Genomic DNA, 13,021 nt, shown 5'->3' with positions numbered 1-13,021 from the left:
GTCCTCCCTCTTTGGATCTTATATACTAGGCATTCTAAGGACAAAATGGATAGTCCAGGCTGTTGGGAATAGGTTGCGTGTCTACTGAGTAGACCTAAATCCTTTCCTTAGGAGGTCTCAGTTTGTATGGCTTCCATTGATCGAAGAGGGTTGGGGACACTATGAGTAAGTGATTTATTGGAGACTTTATTCTGTCTTGAAGGTATCTGCCTCAAAGTGCTCCAGCCTCATTCCTAAGGGGGCAGTTCTTTCAGATGCCCTTCAGGGGGCATAATGGTTAGGTAAGGTGGCCTCAGTGGAGGCAGGTTTCAGATGGAGGGTGCCTTGTACACCCTTCTAGCTTAGGAGCCTTATTTTTTCCCTCCCTGGGGCGTACAGCGTTTTTACATCCCAGAAGTAAAGGAATTACCCAACCCGAATCACTGGAGAACGGAAGATTGTATAACTTACCATGAATCTTCCTTCTCAGTGGTCCGGGGTGGGTGATTCCTTCCCACCCAGGAGTGTTTCTTCAGTTTTGGCTCCTAAGGGCTGATAGAATCCCTGTGGGGTTACAGGATCTTATCTAGCTGATTTCACCAGTCATCCCGTTCTGGGGTTGGTTCTTTTCCATGGGCCATGACAGCATGACTGAAAGCACCAGAATCAAGGAAAACCATAGGCCTTCCCATAGTTGGGAGTCGATGTTCTGGTCTCCGTATGTAGGTATGGGTTCATATCCCACTTCTATACAGGTGCACTCACCTACAGGGTTTTCTCAGAATCTGGAGTGGGTTCTGACTCGCTCTGGTTGGTCTGGAACGAATTGTGTTTCTTTCCAACTGGCTAATGTTTTTCTAAGGGGAGAGTTATGGCTTGTTATCAGACTGGAGTTCTGGGAGATGAGCCCCTCCCCTCCAGGGATCGCGAAGGATTTTGGACCCTGCCTGAGGAGAGAGGAGGCGCTACATCCCAGAAGGAAAGGAATGACCCACCCCGGACCACCGAGAAGGAAGATTCACGATAAGTTATACAGTCTTCCGTTTTACTACAGCTCATGAATTCTGGTTTTGAGTATAGTGTGATAGCTAGTTGTTAAGATATAATAAGTGTATGTTAATTAATCTTTAGTATTCACCCAGAGATCCATAGAAGGAAATGAATGAAAACTTCCTATCAATATACGAAATTCTCAACATAGTCCCATCTGTGCATACTTAAATCTGGAGATTGCGATGTTGGACAAACAAGACAGAGGCAGGTCTGGCACTAGGGTTTCTGGCACCCAAGGCAGAACCCTGCACCAGCGCCCCCTCACCGTATCTAACCTGAAAATGATGTCATCATGGTGGCGTGTTCCTTCCCAGCAGCCCTGTCCCGCTTTATAGAGAGCTGAGCAGGGGCATTGTTTTTTCACTCCGATCACTCAAATTGAAGAAACAATACCCCCTGCTGCTCCTGCTGAACTCCCTACAAAGCAGGACAGGGCTTCTGGGCAGGGGGCGCGTTGTTTCTTTACTCCGATTGCTCAGAACGTGCACCCCCTACCCAGCCGTCCTTTTCCGCTTTGGAGGAAGCTGAGAAGGGGCTGTGGGCGTACTTGTTGCCACGGCCCCCCAACTTCACTGAGACTTCCCGAGCCTTGGGAAGCCTCGGTGAGGTTTGGAAGGCAGCAGGTGCATTCAAAGGCAGCCTCTGAGCGTGCTCGCTGCCGTGTTCCCAACTTTGCTGAGGCTTCCTGAGCCTCGGGAAACCATGGCGAGGTCCGGAAGGCAGCGAGGCAACTTCATGGCGCGGCGTTTGAGGAGAGGGGATGCCTCGTGTTGCCCCTAGGCCAGCTGCCTACTTGGCCTACTTCCTTGTGCTGGTCCTGGACAGAGTTTGTAGAAAAAATGAAATCTAAAAACAAAACATGGGAGCGGGGGGTAACCCCCCCAAACGATAACCGAAGCACTTGTTGCTGAAATGGATACCTTTGCTAAAAGGTAATCTCCTGTTCAAGCACCAGTCGTTTCCAACTCTGAGGTGATGTTGCTTTTATGTTTTCATGGCAGACTTTTTTTGGGGTCGTTTGCCATTGCCTTCCCTAATCATTTACACTTTACCCCCACCAAGCTGGATACTCATTTTACCAACCTCGGAAGGATGGAAGGCTGAGTCAGCCTTGAGCCAGCTACCTGAACTCAGCTTCTGCAGGGATTGAACTCAGGTCATGAGCAGATCTTAGATGCAGTATGGCAGCTTGCCACTCTGTGCTACGGGACTCCTGTATACCTTTGCTAGTCAACTGCAATACTATTCAGGACTTTGTTTCTGTCAGCACAAGGCAGGGGGAGGGGACAAGTCCCTTTCCAGGGCTGTTTGGTATTTGAAGGAGAACTCATTGGGTCAGGCCCACCAGCAACCACCAGGCTACTTGCTACCACACCATTTCCATGACTTGACCAGGCCTGCTGCTTTCTACTGCTCAATAGCAGCCATCCCATGAAAGACAGTGTCGTGTAGGGGCTAGAGGCTAGAATCTGGGGGACAAAGTTGACTACTCTTTCATGGAAAAGAAGAAATAGGAAGAGGAGAAAATGAGAGGCTTCCACAAGTCCTTTTGTGTTCCCCACTTATAATTATTCTCAATATGGATACTTCTAGTTGAAGTAGGTTATATGACACCATAGTAATAGTTATCTTTTTTCTGGCCAGAAAGATAGCAAAAGATAATTGGCACAGGAATATAAATCATGCTGCTTGGAATTTTGTTTAATTATTGCTTTATATGACCAGCTGTTGTAAGTGTGTTGCTTTCTTTTTGCACTTATGTTGGAGAAATACTTCTTTATTCTGTCAGTCTGCATTCCAACACCTGAAAAAATGCCCTTCATAATGAACAAATTTACAGGTGAAGCAACTGACACTAGCAACTCATGTCATCCCTGTTCAGGCCTTTTGTTCTCATTTGTCATTTAGACGTTTACTTGTAGGGCATTAACCTCAAGATTTGTAGACAGATGTATATCTGAAGTTTGAAATTGTGAGCTTTGAGATACTTCCTTTATAGCTCTTACAAAGCAGCTAGGTTTTGAAAGGCATCCTGTGATCAACTCCAGTATCCTGCTGCTCGGCTGCTCTCCCTCTTCTTACAATGTAATGACTGCGCTTTCTATGAAAGTTCACTCGGCAAGAGAAGGCTTTGACTTCAGCAGCTGTGGGAATGAACGGAGCAGATGTGTGACCTAAAGCTTCTGAGATATATTTTTAAAAACCCACAAAATCTTCCCCCCTCCCCCAGTCCAATGCTTTCCTTCATAGTAGTTTACAGAAATGGGGAGAAATGGCAACAGAGATATTCATTGTTAACTTATAGGTATTTCAATTAGTATTGGAATATAGTTAAATTTAAATTTGTTGTATCTGAGAGCAGATTTTGGCTTCAGGAAGAGTGTTATGTGAATGAATAGAGAAGTTTCAATTATGAAAATGGATGACCACTTTGAACAGAAAAATCCTAACTCCGTACAGAACAATTGAGGACAGTGTCTTTAAACCAGTACCAGTATGAATTTGAAGCCTTTGCATTTTAAAAGAGGTTTAACTCCAGTGGTATTGGGTGAAGGGAGCTTTGCACTTTTGAAAGCTTATACTCCAAAAATCTTGTTGGGCTCTAAAGTGCTATTGGACTTGAATCTAGATCTTCTGCTGTGGAATAACAACTACCCTTCAGAAACTATCCAGCACACAGGTGTCAGCTTCCCTCTAAGAAGCACTGGGTTCATAAAAAAGAGGCTTAAAAGAAAAGGGAAAAGTGTCCAAATGTCTTCTGCATTGCAAAGTCTTTTTTGCTGTGTTAGATGTGCAGTCTTTGTACTGTCATTTCACCCAGCAATTACTTCTTTTTTTTGCAGCACTGAAAGATATCCCTTAAGATTCTAATCCTTTGGAACTTGTGTAAAATGTAGTAATTTTAATTGTACTAGGCCTTGCAAACATCTAGGATTATACATAATCTATAAATGAAATTGTGTTCCTATAAAATAATACCAAATTAAAATTGAAACATTTATAATGTTAGGACTAATAACTAGATGTTAAAGGTATTGCTTAACGTTGCTTAAAATATGATATTAAACCACTATTGCTATGTACTAATATGTACTATGTACTAACTGCTTTTGAAAAGATATATAATTAGATTTATTTATCTCCTAACAAATTTTGAATTTTATTTTACTTTAATTTTTTTAGTCATTTATACTTTGCTTTTCTTCATTTTGGGGATCCAAAGCTGGCTTTGTTCTTCCCTCCTCTATTTTATTCTCACATCAGCCTTGTGAGGTAAGTTAGGCCCAAGGCCACCAAACAGGCATCCATAAGCAGAGTGGGGAGTCGAAGATGGGTCTCCAAATTGTCGTCCAGCACTCTAACTACTGTGCCTCACTGACTCTCTAGCTATGCTTTTGAAAACACATATCATCAGATTTCTGATCTCTTAAGGAATTTTGAGTCTCTTTAAATCTTTTTTGCTATATAACAGAAAGGAAGAAAGGAAATTAAAAAATCAGATTGTTTTAATCTTAACTCCTGTCACAAGACCTGGCTCTCTGTTATTCCTTGAAATGTGCAGTTGCATGACTTCATAGGGAATGAACTTATCTCAGAACCTTTCAGGACAGTTCTTTTTATATTAACTACTTCTTCAGATAATTAATAGCACTGTTTTCTCTTATGTGTGTTTTCCCATTACATCTTATTAAAATTTAATACATTTTCCCTAGGATAGTTATTAGAAACAACTGCATTTATCACATGTTATGTTTTGCGGCTTTGGGTTAACAAGTTACTTAATAATCAAAGAAACAATTAATACTGTGAGTTAAGTCTTGGTTATTCTGCTAATAATTCTAATAGTATACCTGTGCTCTTAAGAAAACTTGCGAGGAAAGCATGGTTAAGAATGGAAGATTTTTATCTCAAAACAGCTAGCACTGCCATTTAACTGAGATGATTATGAGATTTCATTTACTCCACTTTCAAGTTTCTTGCTTGCTTTGCACAGGAAGGAGTTGCAGGAGCTGCAGAATCTCTACAAACAAAACACTGAACATGCAGCACAGCAGGCAGAGCTGATCCAGCAGCTTCAGGCTCTCAATATGGATACGCAGAAAGTACTGAAAACTCAGGAAGATGCTCACACAGCTGAAACAATATCATATCAAAAAGTATGCATCCTCTGCCCTCCAAAAAAGTGTATTTTCCTCGCTGTTGGGATGACACTGACAGAATTAAATTTTGTGAACTAAGTAGGGGTGCAACTCGCTCACTGGCCTGGAACACCAAGTATTGGCATATCCAGGTCAGCAGCCGAGTAGTCAGTGATCTGTTATCTACCTGCATTCAGCCCTCCACAACAGTATTTCAGGTGCCTTTTGTAGCTTTTTGAAGCTTAGCAGAAGCTTTGACAGCTCTATACTGATGCTTCCAGATGTGCAGTAAAATATTATTTTAGCTGTACATGTTCAGGTTCTGTCTGTCTTTCTGTTAATCTTGAATATCTTGGAAGCATTTGGGTGATTTTAGTAAGTAGGGAATGGTGGATGGTGGTTTGGATAATATGGATTTGTATTGTTTTGGGTTTGCTTTATTATAGAACTCCATTCATTGTGCCCAAACTGTTCTTGCTGTGGCACTCCATTGTTCGGATTTTCTTTGCTCGTGAAATACCTTCTCGATGGATTTGTGTTGCCATTTCAAGAAGGCTGGGTTAACAGTTTTTAAATAGAAAGGCTGTGGCTACATAAACAGATATGTAATACACCTTTGAAAACAGTTTGGATTCACAAGCCATGAAATTTTGTACAAAGCAACAAAGATGTAAAAGCATGGGCAGTTGCAGGAGGAGAAATAGCTCACTAAGGAACTGCATCCATCTTTTTTTTTTTTACATTTTAAAAACATTTATTGGGCATAAATATATTACATGTACCTTACAGATACAGTTAAGTCTTACATACAGAGCATAATATTTGCAAAAATCTATCCATAATCTCAGTGTGACAGTTCACAGTAAATATACAAATAAGAAAGAACAACAACATTGTCCTGTCTTTAAATTTAAAACTATCTGTTTGTTTGTTTATTCATTCATTCAATCATATATTTAATTCATTTATACCCCACCTTTCTCCTCAATGGGGACTCAAAGAGGCTTACATCATTCTGGTCTCCATTTTATCATTGCAACAACCCTGTGAGTTAGTTTAGGCTGAGAGAGTGTGACAAGCCCAGGGTCACCCAACTTTTATGGTACGTGGGAATTCAAATCTGGGTCTTTTAGATACTAGTCTAACACTCTTAACCTCTATTGCCACAATAAATTTTGAATTATACAACATAGATGTCACACACTCAGGGCTATGGTTTGCATATACATTGATTTATGGGCTGGTAATGTTCTTGTCCTTTCTATGGGATTGTTTTATTTGTTTTTCATGGCTTGAAAAAAATGAGTTTTCTTCATTCCAATTGATGAATGAATGTCTATTTTTGTTCTCCATCCTGGGTTAGGGCAAACATGTGAGATGGTCTGTCTGATAATACAAACATGGTTTTTAATTAAGAAAACTGATAATTTCAGGTTTACCTAGCTCATTTGAGCAAACCTTAAATAGTCAGCATTTGTTGTTGTCTAGTTTGGTTTTAACTGAAGGAGCTTGTTCATTGATATTAATAGTTCCAGTTTCTGTTTGAGAGAGAGAATCCTAACCATAGCCTAGTTTTCTGTTTGAGAGCAACAAATGTTGCTTCAATCCCATCGAGATAGCTTTCCTTTATGAGATTTTCAATCAAACTGATTAATAAATAGCTAGATAGCCAAGACCACGCAGAAGGGAGGTACTGTATTTTGAAACAAAAGCTCTAAACTGTAAATTTCAGAGTGCTCTGATAAGATAGTCTTGAGACTGAGAAACTCTTCTTGTCTTATTATCCTTAGTATTGATTTAAGACTCACCACCTTGAGTCTTAGGTGTGGACAAATCTATTGAGTCTCATTAAAACCAGCATGCTACTGGAGCACTTTGTGTGTCTGGGACCAGTAAAATAGTTGGTATACATTTTTAGGAAATAATTCCTTTTCTTGAGAGGAACAACTATAAAAGCAATATGAAATAGATGTCAAAGAGTTTCCATAAGATTGCTAAACTAAAATATTTGTCTGTAGCAAAGGGAAGTGGTGCTGTATAGTAGAACAGAAATTGATGTGAAGGTTCTGGTTATATATCTCTGCTCCCAGTTTGAGATCACTGTTAGGATTGCGATCCTGAAATATCTTTGAGTTCTGACACTTTTTGCACTGTAGGACTCAATAGATAAGACTTCATAAACATTAGAAGAATAAGAGGAGATTGGATTTATATCCCACCCTTTGCTCAGAGTCTCAAAGCGGCTTACAGTCTCCTTTCCCTTCCCTTCTCCACAACAGACACCTTGCTCTTGAGAGGAACAGCTCTCAGAGAGTTATGACTGACCCAAGGTCATACCACAGGTGCAGGTGGAAGAGTGGGGAATCAAACCCAGTTCTTCCAGGTTAGAGTCTGCACACTTAACCAGTACACCAAACTGACTTTACAGTTAACCACCACACCATTGCAGATCTAAAAAAAAATAACATTTGAATTGAATCGCCTCACTTTAAAAAAACAAACTTTAGTGCAGTCATGAGGACCCTTGACTTGGACTGGAGTCTTCGGAAAAGTTAACCCCTCCTCCTGCACCATTTGCCAGAATGAATCCGTTGAAGCTTTGGATTTCCCCACTGTGGCTAAAGCTTTTGTTTGGGAGGGCGGGGTGTTGCTTTGTTCTAGGAAAATGTGTTTGGGGTGGGTGGGAAATAAGAATTAAAACCCATTTTCACAGCAGCCATCTGAGTAGGCTACTCCTCAGCTATTTCCTGTGGTTGAAGTTCTTCACACAGGTGGCTGAGGTAAGGGCTGAATGTTTGAATGCTTGACTACTTTTGGATTGAATGCCCCAGCCCATCATTAAACAAAATGGCAATACAAGTAGCACATAAATGAAAAGGCTATGATAGGCATGCTAATTTTGATTATTGTTGCTGCTGCTTAGGGAATCTTTTATGTGGGATTGTCTGGGAGGAACTGAAGCAGCCAATTCTCCACTGGCATCCTGGAGCAGATTTTGTCCATGAACCTGCCAGTCGTCTGCTTCCTCTCTATGTTGTCAGAGCAGAATTGTTTATGTAAAGATACACCTCTCTCTCTGAATGATACTATATCGACTGTTTCCTAAGAGACCTTATGTCTAGCAAACAGCGTTATTTCCGAAATGATATGATGGTGTGTTGAATTGAAAATATCTCTTTGAGTCTAATGACCTGAGGTACTGGGTATATGGACTGTCTGACCACTAACTAAGGTCATTGATCTTCCTGTAAGGGACAGTATATCATAGGACGTACATGCTGATAGGCTTGATGCCATTTGGAAAAGCAGAAAGCTGTTCCTCTGTGAATTTGCCTAAGGAGCAGCTGACAAGTCCTTATCTGGTTCTTGCAGCCAGCACTCCAGTACAAGGGAGTCTCTTGCCTGAAATATTGCACATTTGATTTGTTATGGGAATATAAAACCTGTTATCTGTTTCTGGTTATTTAGAGGATGAAAACTTGTGTCCTCAGTATGTATTCATTTTGCTAGGTGGCTGAAAGTTTTTTTTTTTCCAGGCCAGGAAGCCATCTTATTTGTAGGTTCAAGACCATCTCAGCTTTTGAGTAATTTTAAGGAACAATTTATGTGACTTATTGTTGGAAGAAATTCTAGATGATGGACAAAGAGATGAGGATGTGGTATAGAAAGGGATCTAGATGTAGTTGCTAAATTGTTTAATTACTCCTGAGCATCGTCTTAATTGTTATGGTAGCTATATGTAATAGAAATAATATTAAAAAGCTAAGAGGGGCTTGAATACTTCAAAATAGTAATAACAATAATGATGATAACAACAACAGCAATAGTAGTAGTAGTATCTATGAGTGTTCTGCAATCCTTGACAAATTGAAGTTGCTCAGATCCTACCCTTATTTTTTTTTCCTTTAAAAACAGCCAACTAAAAGTGATGGTCATTTGTTATTTTTGTGTCTGCCTTGGCCATGTATAAAACAGATGGTGTGTTTGCATTTTTTTTTTTACAGTAAAAGGTGCATATATTGAAAGGAGCTGAAGTCTTCCCTTTCCCCTGTTACTTCCCTGTGTTCTGTGTTTGATAGTAATTTGATATGGTAGCCATCTTTCATATAAGAATTTTTGTGCTTTTAATAGTAACAACAGAATGGATAGGTTTTCACATTACTGTTTTAGTTCTATAGTGGTAGAACAATCTGTACTTGCCAAACGTCTCTCAATTATGTGACAGTGAACAACTTGTGAGCTTCGTTCCAGGCAGGAAATGAATTGAATGGCAAACAGACAAACAAAACAATGTATATACAAAATTAATAGAAACTGATAAATATATCATTAAAGAGCAACAAATTGTAGTTCTCAACAAATACAGTGTACAGTATATAGTAATAATATGTTTATTGGTCTCTACTGTAATTTTGCATATTCACAGAGGCTTTTTTGTTTGCCATTTGCATCACTATGTATTTCACTCTTGGTCTGCTACAGGAACTGAACTGAAGCAGAAGTTGTAGGGATGATTTCTGTGATCAAGCTGCAATAATAATAATAACCCTGTAATAATTGCATTTTCATTTATGACTTTGCACACTTGTTCATAATGATACTTTTTCTTAAACCTGTGTTTCATTTAAAATAGCTCCATAATGAATTGACTCTATGTTGTGACAAACTCAAAGCAAGTGAGATTCAGCTCCAGCAAAGTCAAGTTTCTCTCCAGAATCAGCTGTTTGAAAAAGAACAACAGATCAATCAGCTGGAAAGCCAACTTCAGCAGGCACTCAGTTGTGCCTCTTCACTACCTCAAGAAACTTACCCAGATCAGAGAAAAGAGGTGAGAGAAATTTTAAATTGTCAAACAAAGAGGCATTTCTGGAAACTCCTGTGTTGCAACTTCCCATAATATAACTAAGCATCACACACATGGTCCTTGCAGTGCTCTTTAGAGTTTATACAAAAGGGGGGGGGAGGGTTGTGGAATTTGGAAATTGGCAAAAATCACCTCCTTTCCATTAGTTTCTCTGGCAGAAAACAGGGTTTGGATATAAGCAGTAATTAACATGTACATTCACCTAAATATACTGGAACATGACAAAATTAATATACAGTTCTTTTAAATATACTCCTATGTGAAAAATCTGCATGCATATATATATAGCCGCCCTGAACCTGCCTAGGCGGGGAGGGCGGGGTATAAATAAAAGTTTATTATAATATATATATATATATATATATATATATATATATATATATATATATATATATATAGTTGAAGTGGTTAAAGTGCATAGACTCTTATCTGGGAGAACTGGATTTGATTCCCCACTTCTTAACATGCACCTGCGGATTTGACCATGAGTAAGTCACAAGTTCTTGCAGAGCTGTTTTCTCAAGAGCAATTTCTTTCAGAGCTCTATCAGCTCCAGCTACCTCACAGGGTGTGTGTGGGGAGGGGAAGGGAAAGGAGATTGTAAGCTCCTCTGAGACTCCTTCGGGTAGTGAAGGGCGGAGTATAAAGCCAATCTCCTCCCCTTCTTCCATATGGGCAAAAATTGTGGGTGTGTGCTAGGTAAAAGCATATCATAATCACAGCACACATTTAACCAAGGTGGGATGAACTGAAAGGTCTGAAAGTTACCAAGGCAAGATATTAAACATACTTCCTACTTTAATTCTGCAGACCCTTTGCTGTTGCAGTACATGAGGACTAAATGGTAGACTGAGAGAAGATTAAACATCTCCTTCTTTCCTCTCCTAGTAACTTTGCAAACCACAAAATGGAAGCAGTAGGCTACATTAAGATGTTTGCATACTTTATGTAACAGCCCAAGCCCATGTAATGAAGAAGTTATTTACTATATATAACTTGCAGTTATATCTATATCTATATAAAAACATGTTGCAGTTTCTGTGTGTCTGTTCTGTGTGTCTGTGTTAGGATTCATTGGTGACTCTGAGGTACTGTAGGCTACTGTAAGAATCAGGATGCTTTTTGGTGGTGGTGCTCCAGTAATGGAAGTTGCTGCCCAAGTAAACATGACTAGTTACTTTTTCTTTCTGCCTTGAGAATGAGGGTGAAGTCTGTTAGTCCATTCTCTTTCCACTTATGGGGGGTGGGGAGTGGAATGGGACCAAGAGCAGTTCCCTGTGTGGAGTCCAACACTACATTCCTCCAAGAAACATGACAGAGAGACTCAGGCTTCAAAGACTGATATGTGTTCCCAGTATTCTGATTCTGAAGGATGTTTTGATAGAGCTTCATACCTAAAACCTGAAGGTGCTTCCCTACCCTCACCAGATGATGTATGTGGTGGCTGAATCATCAGCCCCCTGTCCCACAGAGGATTTGAAACTCTACTTTGGAGCAGATTATGTGCATGACAAAAGCCCTCAACCTTGAATACCTGTTGTTTGAGCCAAAATCATCAGACCCTATAATGGAGGTTCTCTACAGCCTGGAGTCTGGCACAGTGGCTCTACCATTAATCAAGGGCATGCAAGTTGCCATATCTGCTTGGAGCAGACCAGCTTCTACAACAGCTTTCTCAAGAAGTTATATAGAGTTAAAGAGGACACGTGTAAATACCTTTTCCAGCACTCCACAGCTAATTCCATAGTGTCAGAAATGCTTCTAGCAAGAGGGAGATCTGGGTTTCATTAGTCTCCCGTGAGTAAAGAAGGCTGCAAATGGGACTGTTTAGGGAGAAAAATCCATTTCTCTGGGGCCATGGGCTTAAGGGGAGCTAATTTTTCTGCCATAATGAGCAAATATTGAATGCCAATTTGGGACAGTATGCTGCAATTTATTGAGTTGGTACCTGACAACAAAAAACTATTGGCAAAGGCTGTAAACTTAGAGGGCCAAGAACATGGCAAACAGCAGCTTAATACAGCCTGCCATGGAGCAGTTTGTCATAGTAGAGCAGAGGGGTCAGATGTGGTGTTAAGGAGGCATTCATGCTTAAGGTCTTTGGCTTTCCCATCTGACACTAGAGCCAAAGTGGAAGACCTCCTCTTTGAGGGAAAGGAATTATTTAGCAACCAAACAAAGGAGATCTTTGAAAGAATTAGGAAATATAGAATCATTGCAAAGTCATTGGGAATTACACCCAATACTGCCCAGCAATACAGGCCCAGGTATTGGCAAAAGAATTTTCAGTGGCCTAATTACAGCAAGCCTTTTAGATATTCTGACCAAAGGTTTCAGAATTCTGCTTGCACCAGTCAAACTACTAAGCCACAATACACCTGAAACTGGAATAGAAAGGCCAGTAGGGGGAGAAATAAGTAACCCTGGCTCTCTCCCAGAGAGATTGTACCATGCCTAGACTAGAAGGGACTTGTATGTTTTGAGACAGATTGCATTTTTAAAAAATTGTTGGTTACATGTTACATCTGATAGATAGGTTCTATCAATAATAAAGATTGGTTATTTCCCAGAGTTCCAGTCTTTCCCTGATTGCCACCACCCTGTAACGATGGGCAGATTTCTTAACTGAAGAAGTAACTTTGTTACTGAGAAAAGACACTATCACAAAGGTATCTCCTTCTGTCAGGTGTCTTCTCAATATTTTTTGCAATAAGCAAAAATGGTGACCATTTGGACCCCAGAGCTCTTAATAAATTTTTGCATGTCATGTCTCAAAATTTAGGATGCTTTCCTTACATGAGATGCTTCCGTTACTGTCCCCAGGACTTCAGGTTGCAATCCTCGGTTTAAAGGATGCATACTTTCATGAGGCCTGCAGAAAATATTTGCATTTCACCTGTGATGAAACTGTGTATGAATACAATGTATTGCCATTTGGTCTAGTGACAGTACCAAAGGCCTTAACAAGTGCATGCCAGTGGTCATA

At 40.1% G+C, this 13,021-nt stretch overlaps 1 protein-coding gene across 1 annotated transcript in view; it reads left to right on the top strand.

Moving 5' to 3' along the window:
* Window positions 1-13,021, top strand: part of CNTLN (centlein) — a 380,111-nt gene that overhangs the window by 117,886 nt on the left and 249,204 nt on the right. Inside the window, exons 7-8 of the mRNA XM_060236541.1 lie at window positions 5,027-5,189; window positions 9,805-9,999. Of these exons, the coding sequence (XP_060092524.1) occupies window positions 5,027-5,189; window positions 9,805-9,999 (358 nt within the window). The remainder of the gene's footprint in view (window positions 1-5,026; window positions 5,190-9,804; window positions 10,000-13,021) is intronic.

This window comes from Heteronotia binoei, chromosome 4, assembly GCF_032191835.1.
Source record: "Heteronotia binoei isolate CCM8104 ecotype False Entrance Well chromosome 4, APGP_CSIRO_Hbin_v1, whole genome shotgun sequence".
Taxonomy (NCBI): domain Eukaryota; kingdom Metazoa; phylum Chordata; class Lepidosauria; order Squamata; family Gekkonidae; genus Heteronotia; species Heteronotia binoei.
This window is presented reverse-complemented; position numbering and strand designations above follow the sequence as displayed.